This window comes from Rhinoraja longicauda, chromosome 13 (genome assembly GCF_053455715.1).
Source record: "Rhinoraja longicauda isolate Sanriku21f chromosome 13, sRhiLon1.1, whole genome shotgun sequence".
Taxonomy (NCBI): domain Eukaryota; kingdom Metazoa; phylum Chordata; class Chondrichthyes; order Rajiformes; family Arhynchobatidae; genus Rhinoraja; species Rhinoraja longicauda.
In genome coordinates, this window is record NC_135965.1 from 30,261,347 (window position 1) to 30,284,385 (window position 23,039).

Consider the following 23,039-nt stretch of genomic DNA (forward strand, 5'->3'; position numbering starts at 1 on the left):
GGACAGCTTACTTTGGATTAAAGTTGTGCACAAAGACAAATGTGGTTAATATATTGAGACTAGAGATTTGTGAATTAAAATATTGTGCATTAATTCCCTATTAAGTTGCTTGATATACATCTCATGTATAATGTCATCTTCATCTCAGCCGGCATCTGGCCCAGCTCTGATTAAAGCTGTGCAGAAAATCAGAACTCTATTGCAACATTCAGTATTTTTTTCGGTGAGTTTTCTGTTTTATGAGAAAAGAACGTTCTGCCAGCCAAGTACTTAAAAGTCTAGGATGGTGTAACTCCCACCTCTATTGAGCTTTTCTAATTGACAGTCAAAAACACTGCAGATGCTGAAAATCTGAACTTAAAAATGCACAGAGGTCAGGCAGCCTCTGTGGAAAGAGAAACAATTAACATTTATGGCTAGACGCTTTTGAGACCATGGAGGTTTTTAAATTGAAAGCATGAACATATATTTATCTCTCTTTTTTGATAAACTGTATGGTACAAGTACTTGTATGTACAGGTTTATCCTTCACCTGTAACAAGCTTTTTGTAGAAAAGCCCATTCCAATCAATTACTGTATGTATTTCCAGGAACATAAATGACCAAACTACTTTCATGATTTTGACTGAATGAAGATGGTATTAATTCTTGTTACTTAAATCTAAACTTTCCCTCCTGTGGTTGCTAACAGGTATCAGTACATAATCAGACATTTATTTAATTTAAATGTCTCTCCTTTTATTGAAAGATATTTTTAAATGAGTAAACACTTGTACCGAAAAACTAATAGTGGAATAAAAAAGATCTTGGGACCTGTGGAATTGTGCAAGCTCTTGCCCAGGCTGCAACATTTCACATCAGAGATGCTGGGTGGGTGTTAGGGAAGAGTGGGATTTCTATTATGCTTGAGCAGTGGATTAAGAAAAGTCCCACCAGCACTTCTGAAGGAACGGGCAATACTGGCTCCATTACATGAATGTCTCCCTTGTTTCTTGGCAACCAGAAGCTGAAGCAGCATTCAGCTTGCATTCTGTTCAGAACACTGCTCTGTCAAGTTTGATCACTACCGCCTCCGAGTTACATTCTTTTGTTTAGGCTGTGTATTGTTCCTGTTGATTTCATTGCTGGCCTGCATTCATAATCAATGCATTACACATCTTTGGAAACACACCTCTTACCCCCATCTTCCTGACCCCCATCCCCACAAAATGCTAATCTCATTCACATTTGCCAAATATTATGCAATATCATTGTTGGAGAATATTATCAATGTTGAAACTCATCCAGGTTAATCTTTATTTCCCATATAATAGTTATTTGAAGGAGAAGTTTAATAAAACATTTACAGATTTAATACTTGTTCATGAACTGAATGTGCCCTGTTGCCAGTGGTGATTCTCAATGTTTAATAATCAAATTGTGTTAGCAGATTCTAGAATATCACTCCATCATTCAAAATAGACTAGATTGCAAGGTGGGTATATTTTTAAAAAACACAAAATGGTAGGGACCTGGACTACATTGGCAGGGTAGGTGGTGGAAACAGATACGAAAACAACATCTAAGAAAAATTTAGACGAGCACAAACAGGCGGGAAATTGAGAAATTTAGACCATGTGCAGACAGATAGGACTTAAATTGGCATCATGTCCCAACAGACATGGTGGGCTGAAGGGCCTGTTCCTAAGCTGTAATGTTTTATGCTCTGCAAAATTTAATATAACTTAACATAACTTAACACTGCCATGTACAATTGAATCTGGACCAAGTTATTCACTAGGTTTCTTCAGATGAATTGATGAATGTAGGTACATTGCTTTAAAATGTTGATAGAAATTAGTGGAGTCAGAAATGATGGTTCCTTAATCTTTGTTCACGACTTTATGACTGGAATGATCTTCCTGGCCCTGTTTATGACTGGGATGATCTCCCTGGCCCTGATGTGATCTAGCAGGTTAGTGGACTGATTGAAATACTATTGCAATGCATCACAACATGGTTTGGCGATTGTTCTGCCCAAGACTGCAAAAAATTAGAGCTGTGGATTGAGCCCAGTGCATCAAGCAAACAAGCCTCACTATATCCCCCTGCACGCTCCCAATCAACTCCTTCTACACTTCACATTACCTCGGGAGAGCAGCCAACACAATCAAGGACTGCTTGATCGACCCTGGTCAAACCCTCTGCTCCTCTTTCCCGTTGGGCAAAATATACTAAAATTTGAAAGCATGTACCAGCAGAATCAAGAAAGGGCTTCTTCCGATACTTGTCACGTTCTTGAATGGTCCTTTCATTAACTAAGGATGTATTCACAATCTCCCAGCCTACCTTATTGGGGCCTTTGCACTTTTTAAAATCAGCACTTTTTCTGTAGCCATAACAATATATTTTGCACTGTTTCTCTTTTTGGACTACCTACTGTACTTGCCCATGTCCTGATTGTACTTGTGTATGGTATGATTTATCGGGATAGTACACAAAACAATGTTTTTCAATGAGTTTTTCCACTGTATCTTGGAAAACGTGACAATAAGCAACCAAGATAATATTCTTTTATCATTGTTCTAACTTAGTCCTAGAATCATAGTTATACAGCGTGGAAACAAGCCCTTTGGCCCATCCTGCCCACACCGACCAATGAGTCCCATCTACACCAGATCCATCTGCCTGCATTTGACCCATATCCCTCTAAATCTATCTTATCCATGTACCAGTCCAAATATTTTTTTAACACGATAGTACCTGCATATTGATGTTACTTCTTAGCTAATTTTACTTCCCTAAATTGAAAGCAATTTAGTTTGTGTAAGCTGGCTATTTTTAAAGCAAACTGTTTGACTCTCAAAGGCCACAACTGATTCATAAGGTTTTCCTTCTCCATATCGTCACGTGAGCCACTGTCCATTGGGACTTCCGTGCTGTCTCCTGGATCAGGAGGGGCTCATTCTTCTCAGCCACAAGCTCAAAATATGGGGAGAAGAGTTGCTTCATCGTATCAAATCCTCTCACCTCCTTGCCAGAGTCATCCTTGTAGCCGCCTAGCCAAAGTGACTGTAGAAAGAAAGAAAATATGGAAAAGTGACTGACATAACAGATGCATCTCATCTCCCACGTATGCATGCTGTGAATTAGTCATGGCTTCACATCTTTCAGCAGATCCCTCAAACTTGAATATTGAGGAAGCTTTCAGACAATTACAATGGGATCGTGATCAATTGGGCCAGTGGCAGATGGAGTTTATTTCAGATAAATGCAAAGCATTGCATTATGGTAGGACATACGGGGTAGGATTTGCACAGTAAATGGTAAGGCCCGAGCAAGTGTTGTGGACCAGAGTGACCTAGGCGTGCAGGTACATAGTTCCACAAAAGTGATGAGACAAGTGGACGGTGCGGTGAGGAAAGTGTTTGAAGGCAAGAGTGCCAATTGATCAGGGTATTTAGTTAGGATGTCATTTTACACCTATATTGATAAGGCCACATTTGGAGCACTGTGTATAGTTCTGGTATTGCTCTGATGTTCGAAAGACATCACTAAACTGGGAAGATTGCGGAAAAGATCTACGAGTATGTTACCAGGTCGGGAGGGTTACAAGGAGGGGCTGGGGTTTTTTTCCTCTGGGGTATAGGAGGCCAAGGGGTGACCTTAGAGAGGTGTATAAAATGATGAGGGGCATAGATAATGTGAATAACTACAATTTTTTATTCCCCCACAAACTAGCGGGGAGTCTAAAACTAGAGGGAATAGGTTTAAAAGAGACCCGAGGGACAACCTTTTCCACATAGAAGATGGTGCATACATGGAATGAACTGCTTGACAAAGTGTTTGAGGCGAGTGCAATTACAACGTTTAAAATAGACTTGGGTATGTGGATAGGAAAGGTTTGGAGGGATAAGAGCCAAACAAGTGGCGGCACGGTAGCGCAGCGGTAGAGTTGCTGCTTTACAGCGAATGCAGCGCCGGAGACTCAGGTTCGATCCTGACTACGGGTGCTGCACTGTAAGGAGTTTGTACGTTCTCCCCGTGACCTGCGTGGGTTTTCTCCGAGATCTTCGGTTTCCTCCCACACTCCAAAGATGTACAGGTATGTAGGTTAATTGGCTGGGTAAATGTAAAATGTAAAAATTGTCCCTAGTGGGTGTAGGATAGTGTTAATGTACGGGGATCGCTGGGCGGCACGGACTTGGAGGGCCGAAAAAGGCCTGTTTCCGGCTGTATATATATGATATGATATGATATGAAGTAGCACAAGCTCAGTTGGACAACTTGACAATGAATGAGTTGGGTCAAAGGGCCTGTTTCTGTGCTGTAGAGCACCATGATTCTACGCTATGATACCACCGCACCAGCTTATGGATGGCAAAGTTAGACTTTGATGTCTGGTTAAGCAAGTAATTATGGGCAGCGCCAAATATTGTAATACCTTTAATATCACTTGCGAGCCCACTACGCTACTAGGTTTAAACAAGAAAGTATGGAGAAACTTGAAAAACATGAAACTGTTTAAACATGAAAAGGGACTCAGCTGGCCAACAGACTGACAGATTTTACTGTGAGAATTCTTAAACGGTTGCAATTATAAAACTATCCATATGCGACTGAGAAGAGAGGCACCTTCTCCACTGAACAACCATATGACAAATGTATTCTCACTGCAACTCTCTCAAATAGTTTCTTAATGGAACCAGTTAATTTTACCTTGGGTGTGAACTGTTCCAGCCAGGTGTAAGGTGATGTAATGACAAGGATTCCACCAGGGGCCACCAGTCCCGGAAGTCTGTGCAAGAATGCAAAAGGGTCAGGTAGGCGACAGATCAGATTCCCTGCAAGGATGCAGTCAAAGGTTCCTAGATCCGTAGGTAGATTACAAGCATCCCCTTGCTTGAAAAGACATCGGTTCCGTTCCTGTGGAAGAAAACAGGAAAATGAAATGACGTCCAAATCTAATGATTTGATAATGATGCTGCATAATATCAGTGTAAGAAAATAACTGCAGATGCTGGTACAAATTGAAGGTATTTATTCACAAAATGCTGGAGTAACTCAGCAGGTCAGGCAGCATCTCAGTCTGAAGAAGGGTCTCGACCCGAAACGTCCCCCATTCCTTCTCTCCTGAGATGCTGCCTGACCTGCTGAGTTACTCCAGCATTTTCTGCATAATATCAGTTTCTGCATTATATTCAACCCATATTTATATACCAAGTAAAAATCTTCACACCACCCATTTAAGCCTCTCGGACCAGGTTCCATGTACAATAGTAAATTTTCCTCTGCACTGGCCTATTACATACAGTATCTCCAGATCCAAGACAAGATAGAGTTAGCATGATTTTTCTGGCAGGAAGAAAAGTAAAATGAGTATGGGTACCTAATGAGGAGATTTAAATACAAGATTGAATCTGTTCTTGTTAGAGCTGGATTCAAAACAAGTCATGCAAACGAGAAAGTATCTTGTCTCACTGTGGTTCTCACTCTCTTCAGTGACTAATTGACAATCCTGAACTCCACTGCTATGTGCTAATGAGTTAGAATGCTGTTACTCATTTTATGCACCCACATTCTTCTAAAAATAGGAGTTTCCTAAGTGATACAAGTGAATTGAAGCTGACTCAGGCTGTTATGGAGAAACAAAATTGCTGCAAATCCAAAATTCTGAAAATCATTATTTTGTGTGGCCCAAGTTCAGTGCAAACTTCAGCTGGATCCATTGTGGGTTTCCACTTTCCAGATTGATTTCAGTGAACAAAAACATTAGCCATCTACCACAATGCAAGAACGGGGCAGCACAGTGACACAGCTGGTAGAGCCACTGCCTCTCAACACCAGAGATCCTGGTTCGACCCTGACTTCGAGCGCTGTGTGGAGTTTGCATATTTTCCCTGGGTGTCATAGGGGGAAGGGGCAAAGAGAGAAATAGGTGCAATTCCAGGGGAGGTACAGGGAAGGGAGGTTGTTGGTAAGTTAGTTACCCAACATTGGAGAATTCAATGTTCATTCTGTAAGTTCAAGAATGCATATCGCCCTGTTCCCCGTGCGACTCTGGGACACTCTGATCATTGTTTAGTTCACCTTGGTCCGACTTGCAGGCAGACACTAAAATCTGCTACGCCTGTGGTCAGAACAATGAAAAAGTGGACAAGCGAGGGCATTGAAAACATACAGTCCCGCTTTGACTGCATTGATTGGAATGTGTTCAGGGAAGCAACCACAAGGGCTTGCAAGAAACCAGCTACAAGAGGAAAAGCGCCGCTCCTTGGACAATCGCCAGCTGACCAACGACCTGAACGAGTTCTACTGAGGTTCGATAGACAGAAACATAACCCTCTTCCTCCCTCCCCTACCCACCCACTCCTCCCCAATCATCACTTCACACCTTCTTACAGCCTGACTCCAGTCTGCAAAGACCCTTCCCCACCAACTCCTCCCCAATCACCACTTCACACCCTCTTACAGCCTGACTCCAGTCTGCAAAAACTGGGCCCTCGTCCACTACCCACCCCCTCCTTGCTGCCCAACATCAGTCTAGCCACTTCTCCATTACTAACAATAGCAATTGAGGAGGTGGAAAAGTTATTCAGGAGACAGAAAAGCCGGAAATCTCAAGGCCGGACAATGTTTCCCCTTCTAGCCTCAAGCTCTGTGCCGAACAACTGGCACCGGTCGACACAGACATTTCCAATCGGTTCCTGCAAACCTGCACTGTCCCTGCCTGCTTCAGTCTCCACTGTTGTTCCTGTACCCAAAAAACCAAGGATTACTGGTCTTAATGACTACAGGCCTGTCACACTGACTTCTGTAATCATGAAGACCCTTGAAAGACGTGCTGGGCCACCTGAAAAATATCACAAACCCCCTGCTGGACCCCCTGCAGTTTGCTTACGGGGCCAATAGATCAGTGGATGATGCAGTCTATCTAGGCCTGCACTTCATCCTCCAGCACCTAGACTGCCAGAGGACCAATGCAAGGATTTTGTTTTTGGATTTTAGCTCTGCTTTCAACACCATTATGCCAGAGCTACTATACTCCAAACTCTCCCAGTTGATTTTGCCTGTACCCCTCTGTCAGTGGATCACCAACTTCCTGACAGACAGGAAGCAGCATGTGAGGCTGGGAAAGCACATCTCGGACCCGCAGACCCTCAGCATAGGAGCACCACAAGGCTGCGTACTCTCCCCTCTCCTTTACTCTATCTACACCAACGACTCCACAGACTCTTCTGTCAAGCTTCTCAAGTTTGCGGACGACACAACCCTGATTGGACTGATCCAGGATGGGGAGCAATCTGTCTACAGACAGGAAGTGACATAGCTGGCATCCTGGTGCCATCGCAACAACCTGGAGCTCAATACTCTTAAGACGGTGAAATTGATTGTAGACTTTAGGAGAGCTCCCCCTTTTCTTCCCCCCCACTCACCATCAACAACACCACAGTCACATCTGTGGAGTCATTTAAGTTCCTTGGAACTATCATCTCCAGGGACCTTAAATGGGAGGCCACCATCGACTCCAGAGTCAAAAAGTCCCAATGGAGGATGTATTTACTGCGGCAGCTAAGAAAAGACAATCTGCCCCACTTGGATTTGCACCCATTTCTTCCCTTCACCCTCGCACCATCCCCTTCCACCTATTTTCCTTCATCTGCGTTCACAATTTACACCTCTTTTATTCTTATCTCACACTTTCTCTTTTCATCTTTGTCTTTTGTCCAACCATCCACCAATCATCTGTATCCACCCATCACTTGCAGGCTTTGCTCTGCCTCCACTCAACCTCCAGTTCCCCTCACCACCACCACAATCAGTCTGAAGGTTCCTGACCAAAACAGCAGCCTTCCATGTTCTCCAGAGATACTGTCTGACACTAGATTACTCCAGGTCTTTGTCTTTTATTGGGTAACTTAGGTCTGCTTTCTGTGGAACAAAAGAGACCGAGGGAAGACTTAATTGTGATGTGTAAAAATAGAATAATTTAAATAGGGTAAATAGGAAGGATCTATTTCCCTTTGCTGAGAGGTCAAAAAGCAGGGGCATAAATTTAGTAGAAGAAATAGAGGAGAGATGAAGAAATATTTTTACCCTAGAAAGCGGTGTGGATCTGTAACTAAGTGAAGGAGCGATGAAGGCAGAAACCCTTGCAGTTAAAAGGTGGTTGAACGTACACTTGAACGGTTGTGAGCTGCTGGGCCATGGACCCAGTGCTGGACGCTTGTTAGATTGGAAGGCTGGTGGTGCTTTTACAAACTGGCATAGATGTAACGGACCAAATGCTTAACTCTGTGTGGTATATATTCTGCAATATGCAATGATACATGATCTGCATAATGGTGCTGCAATGGAGGTGGACTACAGCTTCAAGTTCCAAAGTGTAAATATCACCAATTTGACCTGGTCAAACCACATTGATGATATGGCCAAGAAAGCACACCAGTGCTTCTATTTCCTCAGAAGAAAAAGGGTATTTGCATGTTCCCCGTGACTCATAAGTTCCCATAGATGCACTGCAGAAAACATCCTAATGGGATGTATCACAACTTGGTATGGCAACTGCTCTGCCCCAAACTACAAGAAGCTACAGAAAATTGTGGACACAGCCCAGCACTGGGTAGCCTCTACCCATGATCTAGAGACCAGGCATTGGCATGGAATGTACAATAATGTTGTCAACATCTCATGAAGACCCCTGGGCTGAATTCTACCCATGAAAGGTACATAGGACTAAAACCAAATAGAATTGATGCAATTTTCCTGGCAGTAAGAAAAGTGAAATGAACTGGGATATTGGAGGCTTGGTTGGTGGGCAAAATGGTTTGGCAGGAAGCTGTTGTAACCGAGAGTATGCAGAAGCTCTTGTCGCTATATTCTGTTCTCCAGTCAATTGAAAAGAGAAGTGTAGTAGATTGTTAATTGCAAATGGATACACAATAAATAAGAGGACCTTTGGAAGAAAATGAGAATATTATTGCGAAGAGGATGAGCACAGAGGAAAAATAGGAATAGATTAAAGGAATGGATACCAAACTGAAGAATGACAGGGAGGAGAGGAGATCAGGAAAGGAATGGTTGAATACTTACAATGTCCTGCGGTACCACAGCACTGTGTTGGATGGTCAGGTTTCCCTCTGTGGTGGCAGTGTAAGGGAGCTGGCCATGTTCCTTCAGTTGGTTGCAAGCATTCACAAATGAGAGGCTGAAGTCGATGCCCACCACCTCTTGAAATATCCGGGCCAGCTCAAATGAAGCCCTCCCCACAGCACAACCAATGTCCAGGGCTCTGCTGGGAACACCGTTCTGACAGAAGTGAATGAAAAGGTTACAGCACAAATTTACCAATGTACAACGTGCCATGATAAAACATTTTACAGCAAGGTGAATGTTAAAGTGTTGTTATTGTTGTAATATAGAAAGGAATCATTTCTAATTTTCTCGCTGCCTTGTTTTATCTTACATCCTTATTCCCTTTCTCTTTGCAACCCATTGCTTTCTATGTTCTATGGAGAATTCTCACCATTTCACTAACATTTCAAATTACTACTGACTAACCCTCCATTCCCCATGACATGTCCTGTGTTATTTAAGTGTTAATCATAAACCTCTGTCCTTTCGTTCTTGATTCCTCTACCCTGGGAAAAAGACTATGCATTCACCCATCTATGGCCCTCGTGATTGTAGACATCTCAGGAAGATCACTCCTCAGTCTCCTACATTCCAAGTATAAAGTCCAAGGCTGCCTTACCTCAGCTATAACTCAGTCCCTTGAGATTTCTTTCTACATTCTTTCAAGCAATTTGGCAACTATCTTAGAGAAAGGTGACCAAAACCGAACATGATACTCCAAATCCAACCTCACCAATTTCTTGTACAGCATTACCATAACGCCTCAACTTCTATGCTTCCATCCTTGTAAAATACCAGTATATCTATATTTGGTTCCCCCCACCCCAACATGCTTTTCCTCTCTAAATTTGACCTGTTTTTTCACACATTTCTTGAATCCTCCATTCACGTCTTCGTCCTGCTCAACCACTGTACCATATCAGATCTTATCAGTCACTAATGGCATCCAATTTAGCTGGGATGTGATCACGGAAACTCCACACAGTGCCTGACCCACTCCATCGCCCAGACCACACATGTTGAGGAACAGTGTGTGACCCACTTTCTAAACCTCAGCGTGCAAAAGGACTCTGTGATCCACTATAACACTCAGTCCTAGACTAAGTAACGACAGCGTGTGACTCCAGAATCTGATTGGTTAACAGGCAATAGTAGCCCGTTGAATCCACAACAATAAAATCATTGTTTATACACATGCCTAGGATAAGGGAGAGCAAGTGATTTCCTCCCTCCGTACCAATATCTGTTGCTCAATCAATATCACAGAAACAGATGTGCAGGAAAGAACTGCAGATGTTGGTTTAAATCGAAGATAGACACAAAATGCTGCACTAGCTCAGCGGGACAGAGAGAAGGAATGGGTTTCGGGTCGAGACCCTTCTTCAGACTTTCCGACTGAAGAAGAGTCTCAACCTGAAATGTCACCCATTCCTTCTCTCCAGAGATGCAGCCAGTCCTGCTGAGTTACTCCAGCATTTTGTGTCTTTCACAGAAACAGATTACAGTCGACCTCTGTTTAACCGACATTTGACTAATGGAGATTCACCTTCACACAATTCGCAAATCACTACCCAGAATTTGAGATAAAGAATAAAATTCACGATCACGGAACTTGCATGAACAAGCCAACAAATAAATACAAAATGTCTTTTCTTATCAGTTCTATTTCTTGACTCATGCGCAAGTAACATGGCTTAGTGTTATTGAAAATTATGACACAGACTGTTTTCTCGGAACGCAAACCCGCTCCCCAAAGGTAGAAATGTGCCTCTAACAGCTTCCTGTTTTGTGAAGATTTGTTGAGTGCAAATCAAATGCTTCTGCTCCCTGAAATGCTGTACTTTGGAAAGTACTTCACCTGCTGTGTAGGGTTTTACGAATCTCCACGGTCTGCCACTAAATATCAGCACAAACATTTATACTTTTGACTTAAGCACCACTTTCTTTAATAATTCTTTCAATAAAGTGTCAACAGTGCCAAACCTGTTACCTGCTGGGTGAAGTGTTTGATGCATTCCTCAGCACACCAACGTGGGAAGTTCTGGACTGCAGTGTTGGTGATGTACAGTGATTGTTCCTGTGGCACACCGTAATGGAAGTGGAGGTACTCATTCAGGGCTCGCTGTGTCTCATATACACTTTCCCCCGCCGACTCGGTTTCTTCCAGCATTTGGTGTTGTCTCCACAGACGGTGTAAGGCATAGCCACCCACAAGGATGACGGCAGATCCGATCAGCAATGGCTTCTTGTCCCTCAGCATGAACATGGCAGGCATGGTAAGGCAGCCCTGGGCTTCAGGCAGCAGAGAGGAGCTGGGAAAAATTCAATGAGAAAGTAAGAGGTCAGCAGCAGGGCAGTGTCCTGCAAGTGAAGGGATTCACTTCCCTTAGCACCAGGTCAGAGCAGCTCTTTAAAAGATAAGAGCTTTAAGTTTAAAGGCACTGTCAACGAATCTTTTTTTGCCAGAAGTCTGCAGTTAATGTGCACAAGGGAGAAGTGGGGATTTAAAAATGCAACAAGTTGAAGGTTTTCTCTTACTTATTAGTCTGGCCTGACCTTTGTCCTTGAGGTGTTCCGTTCCCATTGGATACAAGCGTATGGCCAGACCAAAGAAACAAGCTGGGGGAGGGGCTCCATGTTGAGATAAAAATTGCAATTTCAATCATTGTCCACTTCCTGTCCTTCCCCATTCTGTGGGCTTCCAGCTTTTGGTTCCTTTCACCTCAAGTTCCCATTAGATTGACTGACCCAGGAACAATTTCTGTGTGACATGAACACATAATCTATTCCTCCAGATCTCTTGGATATCACCCCCAAAAAATGCTCCTGATTGTACCAGCTCGGATCAATCAGCCTTTAATTCCCAGACCTACTTCTGACTAGCTGACAAGGTAGGGGAGAGCATACCACCAGAGTCTGGTGTTCATGGGCACGTGTTCATGGTAGTGTGCATGCTGAGGAGGAGGTCACGGCTCTGAAGGGACTGGGGCCCACAATACTCTGCTACCTGGAAATAGCAAACCCTGGAAGTTACCAGGATTCCTAAATCAACTTTGAGAAGGATCGTGTGGTCAAACATGCCCACTCAACGCCATACCGCCTGCATGATGAGGATTGGTCGTGCTCACCATATTTAAGTCATGGAGCATTTTCCTATCAAAATTGACACCAGAGCATCCAGAGAAAACTCACGCGATCACAGAGAGAACATACAAACTCTGTACAGACAGCACCCATAGTCAGGATCAAACCCTGGTCTCTGGCACCAAAAGGCAGCAACTCTCACACCGCACCACTACACCGCCCCAAATCCTGGTGAGCAATTCCTGACCCATCCTCTACATCCTGAAATGAGAAGGAAAACATATTTACCCTATGCCTATTCCTCCATGCCAATCACTCCCCTTCCATCTATCCAACAGATGGAATTTGCAGCTGGAGTACCCTGATGCCTGCTCCTTAGTTTAATACTTCGACTCTTCATCCAATCTTGGTTCTTCCTCCACTCTTCCCCAGTCCATTCCTTCTTCTGTTGAGCTCCACTTACCCCCTCATCTATTCTCTAAATGGGCTGACAGCTGCTTGAGTAACATACTGCTGATTGCCACCTAGTATCACAAAATGCTGGAGTAACTCAGCAGGTCAGGCAGCATCTAGGAGAGAGGGAATGGGTGATGTTTCGGGTCAAGACCCTTCTTCAGACTGCTGTCGGGGGGCGGTACAAAGAAAGGATATAGGTGGAGACAGGAAGACAGTGGGAGAACTGGGAAGGGGGAGGGAAAGAGAGGAACAGAGGAACTATCTAAAGTTAGAGGTCAATGTTCATACCGCTGGGCTGTAAGCTGCCCTAGTGAAATATGAGGTGCTCAGTCAGTCCGCCTTAACCAACCTGATCTCCCGGTGGCTGAGCACTTCAACTCCCACTCCCAGTCTGATTTTTCTGTCATGGGCCTCCTCCAGTGCCATGGTGAGGCCCACCGGAAATTGGAGGAACAGCACCTCATATTTCACTAGGGCAGCTTACAGCCCAGCGGTATGAACATTGACTTCTCCAACTTTAGATAGTTCCTCTGTCCCTCTCTTCCCCTCCCCCTTCCCAGTTCTCCCACTGTCTTCCTGTCTCCACCTATATCCTTTCTTTGTCCAGCTCCCCTGACATCAGTCTGAAGAAGGGTCTTGACCCGAAACGTCACCGATTCCCTCCTAGTTGCTGCCTGATCCGCTGAGTTACTCCAGCATTTTGTGATACCTTCGATTTGTACCAGCATCTGCAGTTATTTTCCTACACAACTTGCCGCCTAGTATCATATCATTCATTGACCTCTTTTCCAATAGGAATCCATACGTTCAGGAAACAATACATAATAGGAATGAAAGTAATAAGGTGAGGGATTTTGTTGAAGAGGCTCCTTGAATCTTGGAATGAACTAGGTTGAAAGCAGAAAGAGATGTGCCACCGTGGAGTATGCACATACCACTAATAAGCATTGTGGCTCATTTCCATCACATAAAAGTGAGCACAGAGCCATTTGTTTCATGTGTCATGGAAACATCGTAAAATAGGTGCAGGAGTAGGCCATTCGGCCCTTCGAGCCAGCACCGCCATTCAATATGATCATGGTTGATCATCTTAAATCAGTACCCCATTCCTGCTTTGTCCCCATATCCCTTGATTCCTTTAGCCCTAAGAGCTAAACCTAACCCTCTTGAAAACACCCAGTGAATTGGCCTCCACTGCCTTCTGTGGCAGAGAATTCCACTGATTCACAACTCTCTGGGTGAAAAGATTTTTCCTCACCTCTGTCCAAAATGGCCTACCCCTTATTCTTAAACTGCGATCCCTGGTTCTGGACTCCTCCAACATCGGCAACAATTTACCTGCATCTAGCCTGTCCAATCCTTTAATAATTTTATATGTTTCTATAAGATCTCTCATTCCTCTAAATTCCAGTGAATACAAGCCCAGTCGCCCCATTCTTTCATCATCTGTCAGTCCCGCTATCCCGGGAATGAACCTGGTGAACCTACGCTGCACTCCCTCACTAGTAACAATGTCCTTCCTCAAATTAGGAGACCAAAATTGCACACAATACTCCAGGTGCGGTCTCACCAGGGCCCTGTACCACTGCAGTGGGACCTCCTTGCTCCTAAACTCAAATTCTCTCGCAATGAAAGCCAACATGCCATTAGTTTTCTTCACTGCCTGCTATACCTGCAGGCTTACTTTCAGTGACTAATATACAATCACACCCATGCCTCGATGCACCTCCCCTTTTCCTAATCTGACACCATTCAGATAATAATCTGTGTTGCTGTTCTTGCCCCCAAAGTGGATAACCTCACATTTATCCACATTATACTGCATCTGCCATGCATCTGCCCACTCACCCAACCTATCCAAGTCACCCTGCAGCCTCATGACGATTCTGCAGCTCACACTGCCACCCAGCTTTGTGTCATCCTCAAACTTGGATATATCACATTTGATTCACTCGTCTAAATCGTTAATATATATTGTAAATAATTCCTACTCTTTGCTTCCTGTCTGCCATCCAGTTCTCTATCCATGTCAATACCCTACCGCCAATTCCATGTGCTCTAATGTTGCACACTTATCTCTTGTGTAGGACCTTGTCAAAGGCTTTTTGAAAGTCCAGATACACCACATCCACTGGCACTCTCAGTGCACCATAGTTGTGATGAGTGTGGTTCAGCCACAGTTTGATGTAGAAGCTGACTGATCCATTGGGAAGTGGATTGATTGGAATTAAAGGGTAAGTAACTGAGGGAAAGGAGGGAGCAGAGTCACAAAAATAGGTGGGGTGTGCTTCAGCTGCAGAAGAAATGCAAATGGTTGGTGATCAGATGACAGCCTTTCATAAGGATCATTTTCAATCATGAGATATATCTTTCTCAAGGTAGAGGGATTGAGCGGCACCAGTCAGTCTACTCATCTCCCTAAAGGACTGAGACACACGAGACATTGCAAAGAAATCTCCCCGAGGCAGAGGACCCAGGAGACAGCTTTCAGTTGGCAGCTATTTAAAAAACGTTGACATTCACAAATAGTCAAATACTACAGCTTTTGAGTGCCATTCCCTGGATATCAAAAGACATACATCATGCGTTAATGTCAGAGTGAAGTTCTTGTTGTTGAGAGACATTTCCCTGGGGGAGAAGTTACCGATGGTACCAGTCAGAGTATCTAAGAGACAAATGCTATCCAGAATTAGTCTGATATTGTAACACCAGAGCCCCAGTATCTAGCAATAGAAAGGAACGTCAGAGTTGGCTATTACTGGATACGAAGAAAAGTGACACCAGTCAATGCACAAACGGAAGTGTTCGGGCCATTATCTGTCACCAGGATTCCTTTGCCTCTTAGGTGTTATTATTCTGGTCAGGTAGAGAGTGTCTGGAACATTTTGCTTTTCTGCTATACCTATTTCTCATAGTTCAAGCACTTGATTGTCTTTCATCCAGGTGGATGATCTACCATGCAAGATCTACCACCGTAAATTATTGATTGACTGATGGAAGTCTCTTCCATTTGTCATTGCCATGGCTGTCTTCCAACAGTTGGTATTCTACTATGTGCAGCATCAAGATAGGCAGGCTGAGGGCTACCAGTTTCACCACGGGGAGCTCAGGAAAGCATTGATCGGCGGTGATGGAAGAAGATATCAGGGAGACAAGTCATGGAACAGAGGATGGGGGAAAAAGATAGAAGGGATCTGGAGAAATTGAAGGCAGCAGAGGGACAGATATAGGAGAGTAATATTGAGAGAATAATGGAGAAAGGAACTAAAAGGAATTCAGAAGGAAAGGGATGGAAGAGAGAGCCAGGGTGACCAATTGTATCATTGAGAAAAGATAACTATCTGAAAACATTTTCAGTCTTTCAGAACAATCCCGCCAAACATTCTCTTTACTTCATCTTTGAGATTCAGACATTATTAATGAGCCGAGGATATTCAAATATTTTGACAATCCTCACTAAAATTCCAGGATCAATTAAAATATATTTTGTAAACTGCAGAAACAGGTCTTTGGAACATTTACATGCAGCGTTGATGACAAATTGGACGGTAATAAACTCCACTTAAATGGACATTATTCAGTGTTTGTACCTAGGTTTGTATTGAATTATCAGATCTTATACAATTAGGAGTCTGTGGAAATAGGCACCTAGTGTTAATATGGATTTATGCCAATCTGTGTCACTAATCTCCATAGTGCTGTGCCATTCTCTCCATGTTCATTTGCAACTGCACCTTCCTGCAATGTTCTCCTTCAAACCCCATGTCTGCCTATACCTCATGTCACTTCTACCCCCTGGAATGTATGGAAACTGAGTATACTTTACTGTTGGAGGGGCTTCTGCAATTAATGTCATTGACTAGGTGCAGACTGGCAGACCAGGTGCAATAATGCACATTAGGGTGTAAAACCTGTCAGAAGAAGTTGTGAAGTGTAGTTGTGAAGAATTCTAAAGATTCGCCATTATCTGCAATTCAAAATTTCTATCTACTTCATTTTGAAATGATCGTCCCTTTATTTTGAAGCACTTATCTTCCATTTGTGATATCTCCACAAGTCAACAGACCTCGATGAACATCGACCCCTGAGGATCTTATAGGTTTCAATAGGAACACCCCTCGCTCTTCTGACCTATAGTGCATTCAGGCAGTGTGTCACTGCAGGGTTGAATAACCCAGAAGGATGCACACTCTAGAAATGTACAAATGTATAAATCTAGAAATGTGAGCAGTAAGTGCAGTGAAAATTATCAGAGAGCATTGAGAGAGAAACCAATTGGAGTCCTGCCACATTGGGTCAGGATGGCTTTTCCCCTATATTTTCTTTCTCGTGCCTCCCTTCAACGCTTCACCCAATCTGCTGTTTGCCAACAGGGTACTGATTCCACAGACAACGGACAAATCTTCAATGTCTCACACAAATGCAAATGGGACTTTCTGAAAGCAATTACCCCGTCTCAGTCTCCTGAGGAAGAGGAACATTTTGCAGCCACCTGCTTTGGTTTTTATCTAGCAGGCCAGCTTGACATCACGGCACAATTTGCGCTCCATACTTTAATCTGGTCGTCTTCCTGCTGCTCTTTTGCATTTCTTGGGTAGTCATGCATATAAGCCAGAGCTCGTTGGAAGGTAGTTTCACATGCCTAAGTGTCAGAGTATATTTCATACCCAGTATATTTCATTCCCAGCGTTATCTACTAGTAGAAGATTTTTTAGATTACTCTCAATGGTTATCCTTGCTTTTGAAAGGCAGCCAGAAAAATAAACGTCCAAGCTAATTCTAAATTGCAATGGAAAAATGCTATTTTTAAGAAGGGAATTTTCTAAACGAAGCTACATTTTTAATGATTGTTTATTCATTTGCATTAATTCTTCCTGGGGAATTGGCTCATCTGACTGAGGCAGGTTTAAACTAATTTAGATTCTCAATGAATATTACAGAAAGCCTTTTAACAGTCCTGTTTCACCTTATTGATTTGAAAACAAAACATGTTCCTCTCAAAAAGTACAAGCAGAATTTAAATGCCTGATTCGGAGTGCTGCCAATTAGACTCATATTAGCATGTATAATTTGTAGCTTGGCTCCTCTATTGGAAATTGTCCATTCATTGCTACAACAATGCATTCGCTTAAGTGTGGCATGTCAGTAAAACTGTTTTTTTAATCACTTAGAAAACGAGATGTTTGAAGAGATCAATATTAAAGGAAATTGTTTTAATTCGTGGCAATTCCTGGTTCATTCTATATGCTATTTCATTTGTGGTAGAGAAAGATGTCCATGCATTCATGTAAAATGGGTTACCATTTTACATTGCTCATTTTTTTTCCCCATTAAATTCAAGATCTTCTTTTCATCAGCTTTTTTTCTGTGCAGTTTCCATGGTAACCATTAGATTTTGCTTGCATCGAGCCATGACTGCATTCAGAACCAAGGCTGTCATCCTCCAGATACATGTCAGTCAGTGACTTTACCCTGTCAAGGTTAACTTAATATCCTGGGATTAATCGGCTTAGATTTCAGGATATAAATGAATACCAAAGGTAACAATGGTGTGCTGAATGCATGGTCCACAAATATATTCAAGATTCAAGATTCAAGATAGCTTTATTTGTCATCCAAATTGGACGAAATTCAGTCACCCACAGTCCAACAATAAAAGCATTAAATCGGCATTAAAATTACACAACCCCAAAAACACACAAAAAAAGAAACATCCATCAAAGAAACATCCATCACAGTGAGTCTCCTCCAGTCCTCTCCTCACTGTGATGGAAGGCCACAATGTCTTTCCCTTCTCCTGCCGTCTTCTCCTGCAGTCAGGCTGTTGTGGTTGCAGGCCGCGCCGGACGGTCCGCAGCGGCCCGAGCCTAAGGCGAGTCGCAGCCGCTCCCGCAGCCTCCGAAGACGGCCGGCTCCGCCGATGATAAGTCCGGGGCGGGCGAACATGCTGCTGCTGTTGCTGCACGTCGGGGCGGTCATGGCTCCCGACATTGAAGCCCCCGCCCAGCAGAGAAAAATCCCGCGGCATATTTTAGGCCGCGCCGGACGGTGAAATGTCCGCGACCCAAGGCGGGCGAACACGCTGCCGCTGCCGGAGCTCCCGATGTCGGCATCCACGCGGCCCGAGCCTAAGGCGAGTCGCAGCCGCTCCCGCAGCCTCCGAGGATGGCCGGCTCCGCTGATGGTTAGTCCGGTCTGCGGACTATGCGAACCGGAGCCCTGGAGGCCGCCAGCTCCAGGAGTTGGGCCGATGGTAGGCCGCAGCAGGAACGGAGACCCGACCCAGAAAACAAAGGTCGGGTCTCCGTTCGGAAGGGACACCTATTTACAATTTTACAGTTCCCCCCCTCCCCCCCACATACACACATAGTACACAAACACAAAAACACGACATCACAACTACAATTAAGACAAAAAAACAACAAAAACACAAAGACAAATGGACCGCAGGTAAGCCGCAACTGCTATGGCAGCGCCGCCAAAAAATTCCGTTAAGTAGTGGGAATGATTTGTGTGATCTTTAATATCACAGTTTGAGAACTCCTCAATATGTGCGAATGAGGTTAAAGGAAGAGAAGTTATAAGTTTGACACACATAATGGTACGCTTTGAGTATATTTCAAAACTCAATTTTAGAGAATAACAGATACTCAGAAACAATGGTACAGTGGTAGAGTTGCTGCCTTACCACACCATATAACCGAGTTTGTTCCTGACTACGGGTGCTGTCTATACGGAATTTGTACATTCTCCCTGGGTTTTCCCCAGGTGCTCCGGTTACTTTCCACATCCCAAAGACGTGCAAGTTTGTAGGTTAATTGGTTCCTGTAAATTGTCCCTAGTGTGTAGTATAGAATTAGTGTATAGGCGAACGCTAGCCGGCATGCACTCGGTGGGCCGAAGGGCCTATTTCCATGCTGCACCTCTTAAACTAAAATAAAAGGTCTGCAGATTGATGTTCAGATGTACTCTTAAAATGCATGTGTAAAGTGCTTATCGTATCCTCAATATGTCCCAAAGCACTTCCCAATCAATTGCTTTTGAAATATAGTTGTTCTTGCTGTGTAGACAAACATGGTGCATAATAAGATTTCACAGTCAATAATTTTCTGTTTAATTTTTAATGTTGTTCAGGGATTATGTATACGAATAATGATAGATCGAGGTGGGTTACTGCTGGTTATCTAATTGGGAGATCAGAATTATTTTTCTCTGCTGTACAGAAAATGATATGCCAATTGAAATGTCAAGGCAATGGGGGTTGTAAGAGTCTTTACATTTACAAGGATACTTTACATTTCCAGTTGCTCATTTATGGGAGTGAGATTAAGGCTGGAATCTAATGCAATGGATCGTGTGGGTTGCCGGGTGGATCAGATTGAGAAGTTCATCAGTTATCTGGAGAAACAGTGATGATCTTGGGCTGGATTGCAGAGGATGGACTGTTGGAAGCAAATTTAAAAATAAAAATGAACCCCAATTGGAATGAGTATGTGACGGGTAAATTCGTCAAAAGTGAAATTATTGATCAAATTGATAGAAATTTGCGCACTGACATTTAGACATACATATCTTATTACTAATGTAACGGGTGTCAGGGGTTATGGGGAGAAGGCAGGAGAATAGGGTTGAGAGGGAAGGATAGATCAGCCATAAATGTATGGCAGAGTCGACTTGATGGGCCAAATGGCCTAATTCTGCTCCTAGAACTTATGTAGGTATCTGTACTGGCTATTTGCCATACTTGAGTAGATTATGTTCTTGATCCCATTATGAAAGTTTGTCACTGGGGAGGGAGCCTGACAAATGGGCATAACTGGTGTGGCTAATATTTATTCCTCACCCCTAAACTGTTCTTCCAAAGAGGGGAGGAGTTGCCTTCCTGAACCAGGTTGTGGAGAAACTCCCACAGTGCTATAAAAAGGGAATTCCAGGAGCTTGACTTGGTGACAGTGCAGGAGCATTGATATATTTCTAAACATGTAGATGGCTACTCTTGACATTTTCTGGCTATGAAAATGATTTGGCCATGGTGTGATGGTGTCGAAGAAGCTAGCAGATGGTCCTCAATGCAACGAATGTGTGCCAGTTATAGTGGAAGCAAGGTGGTGATGGTGCCAATAAAATGTTGTGGTTGGTGTTCAGCACCTTGAATGTTGCCGGAACAGCATAGACGTAAACGTAGGCAGATTGGTTAGTAAGTTTGCAGATGTCACCAAGATTGCTGGGTCCGCAGACTATGACGGAGTTTGTCAAAGTTTCCAGTGGGACATATATCAGCTACAGAAATGGGTGTAAAAATGGCAGATGGAGTTCAATTCGAGCAAATGTGAAGTGTTGAACTTTGGGAAGTCAAATGCAAGGGGAAAATGTATAATTAATGACATGACCCTCAACAGCATTGATGTAAAGAGGAACATTGAGGTCCAAGTCTACAACTCCCTGAACACGGTAACACAAATAGATAGGGGGATAAAAATGGCATATGGTATGCTTGCTTTAATAGGTTGGGGGATTGAGTACAAGAGTCAAGAAGTCATGAAGCGGCTTTATAGGACATTTGTTAGGCTGCACTTGGTCACCCCATTCCTGGAAGGATGCGGAGGCTTTGGAAATGGTGCAGAGGAGATTTACTAGAATGATGCATAGATTTGGGAATATTAGCTACAGGAAGTGGGTTGAACAGATGTGGATTATTTTCTCTGGAACGCTGGAGGTTATGACAGAAATATATTAAATTATTAGAGGCCCAGGTAGGGTAGACAGTCAAAACTGTTATCCCATGATGGAAAAATCAAATATTAGAGGCTTTAAGGTGAGAGGAGCAAAGTTTAAAGGATATGTACGGGGCACATTTTGTTATACAGAGGGTGGTGAGTGCCAGGAATGTGCTGCCAGGGGTGGTGGTTGAGGCATTTAAGAGACCTTTAGATAGGCATATGGATATGCAGGGAATGGAGGAATATTGAATATGTACATGCAGATAAGAGTTGGTCTTAGCATCATGTCTAACACAGACATTATGGGCCGAAGGGTCTGTTCTTGTGCTGTGCTGTTTTATGTTCCATATGGGCAATTGAGGTAAATTACATTGCACTCCTGTGGAGCTTGCTGGGTTTAGTATAAGCTTTGGGTTGTCAAGAGTTGGCTCTCTTGCCCTGGAATAACCAGCCACTGGCCTGCTTTTATAGCCACAGTAATATTGTGGTGGTTTGGTTAAGTTCCTGCCAAATCATTAACTATAGGATGTTGATGATGGGTAATTGATAGTGGAGGAGTTGGTATAGCTGTCATCGTTTGAAGGTTGTAATTGTCTTGCACATGCATGCCAAAATGTTCTCTGCATATTGATGCAGACGTCTACATTACGTGAGCAAATGGACAGGGAGAGGAACATTGTGCAATCATCAGTGAACATCATCACTTTTGACCTTTTGCTGGGAGGAAGATCATTGATGAAGCAGCTAAAAATGAATGGGTCTCAGTAACAATCCAGAGGAACTGTACAGTGATGCATAGCAGACAAATTGCTGTCCAAAACCACACCATCCTTGTGCGAATTATGACTCTAGCCACTAGAGTTTTCCTCCCAGTCCCAGTTGACTCCGATTTTATGAGAGCTGCTTTATACCAAACTCACTCAAACGCTTTCTTGATGTTTTAGTTTTAGTTTTAGAGATACAGCATGGAAACAGGCCCTTTGGCCCACCGAGTCCACACTGACCATTGATCACCCGTACACTAGTTCCATGTTATCCCACTTATGCATCTTACACACTAGGGGCAATTTACAATAGTCAGTTAACCTACAAACGTGCATGACGTTAGAATGTGGGAGAAAAGGCCCGGAGAAAACCCACGTGGTCACAGGGAGAGCATACAAACTCCGCACACACAGCACCCTCAGTCAGGATCAAACCCAGGGCTCTGCCGCTGTGAGGCAGCAGCTCTAGCGCTATGCTACTGTGCTGCCATAATACTGTAAAGAACAATCACTCCCACCTCATCTCCAGGAATTATGCATCTTTTGGAATAGCTTGAGATCTGGAGCCAAAACTGACATCAGATTATTGGTGTGTACTGCTTGATACTTACTCTTCTGATAAGTGATAGCATGCTGATAAATTGGTAATTAGTTAGATAGTTTAATGTTGTGAACAGGACATATCAGGACAGTTTTCCATGTTAGTGTGTAGATTCCAGTCATGGGAATGATTTGGACACACATGCTGGCTCCACTGTTCATCTTTGTCCACTGAGTTGCTTCATTCTCAATCACATTCCTGGACTCAGGAACTTTGATCTGACCCTACAGTTACTTAGTCCTCTCTGCAGCAGGCTGTATCCATTGTTTAGCATGCAGGCAGTCCTTTGTTGCATTGTAT

General features: G+C 43.4%; 2 protein-coding genes across 22 annotated transcripts in view; one reads left to right on the forward strand and one right to left on the reverse strand.

Moving 5' to 3' along the window:
* kif1aa (kinesin family member 1Aa) overlaps positions 1-23,039 on the forward strand; it is a 196,485-nt gene that overhangs the window by 47,194 nt on the left and 126,252 nt on the right. The gene's annotated exons all lie outside the window — the stretch shown is intronic.
* Positions 796-11,609, reverse strand: LOC144599604 (uncharacterized). Its single transcript, XM_078410680.1, has 4 exons — positions 11,105-11,609; positions 9,073-9,288; positions 4,699-4,905; positions 796-3,051 (listed from the first exon to the last, which is right to left on the reverse strand). The coding sequence occupies exons 1-4, from the start codon at positions 11,387-11,389 to the stop codon at positions 2,860-2,862; spliced, it is 900 nt and encodes a 299-aa protein (XP_078266806.1). The 5' UTR covers positions 11,390-11,609; the 3' UTR covers positions 796-2,859.

Coding starts and splice junctions, on each gene's coding strand:
- LOC144599604 (XM_078410680.1), bottom strand. CDS start 11,389: ATGCCTGCCATGTTCATGCTGAGGGACAAGAAGCCATTGCTGATCGGA. Junction 9,289..11,104: donor TCAAACACTTCACCCAGCAG/GTAACAGGTTTG, acceptor CACTTCTGTCAG/AACGGTGTTCCCAGCAGAGC. Junction 3,052..4,698: donor TGGAACAGTTCACACCCAAG/GTAAAATTAACT, acceptor TTCTTTCTACAG/TCACTTTGGCTAGGCGGCTA.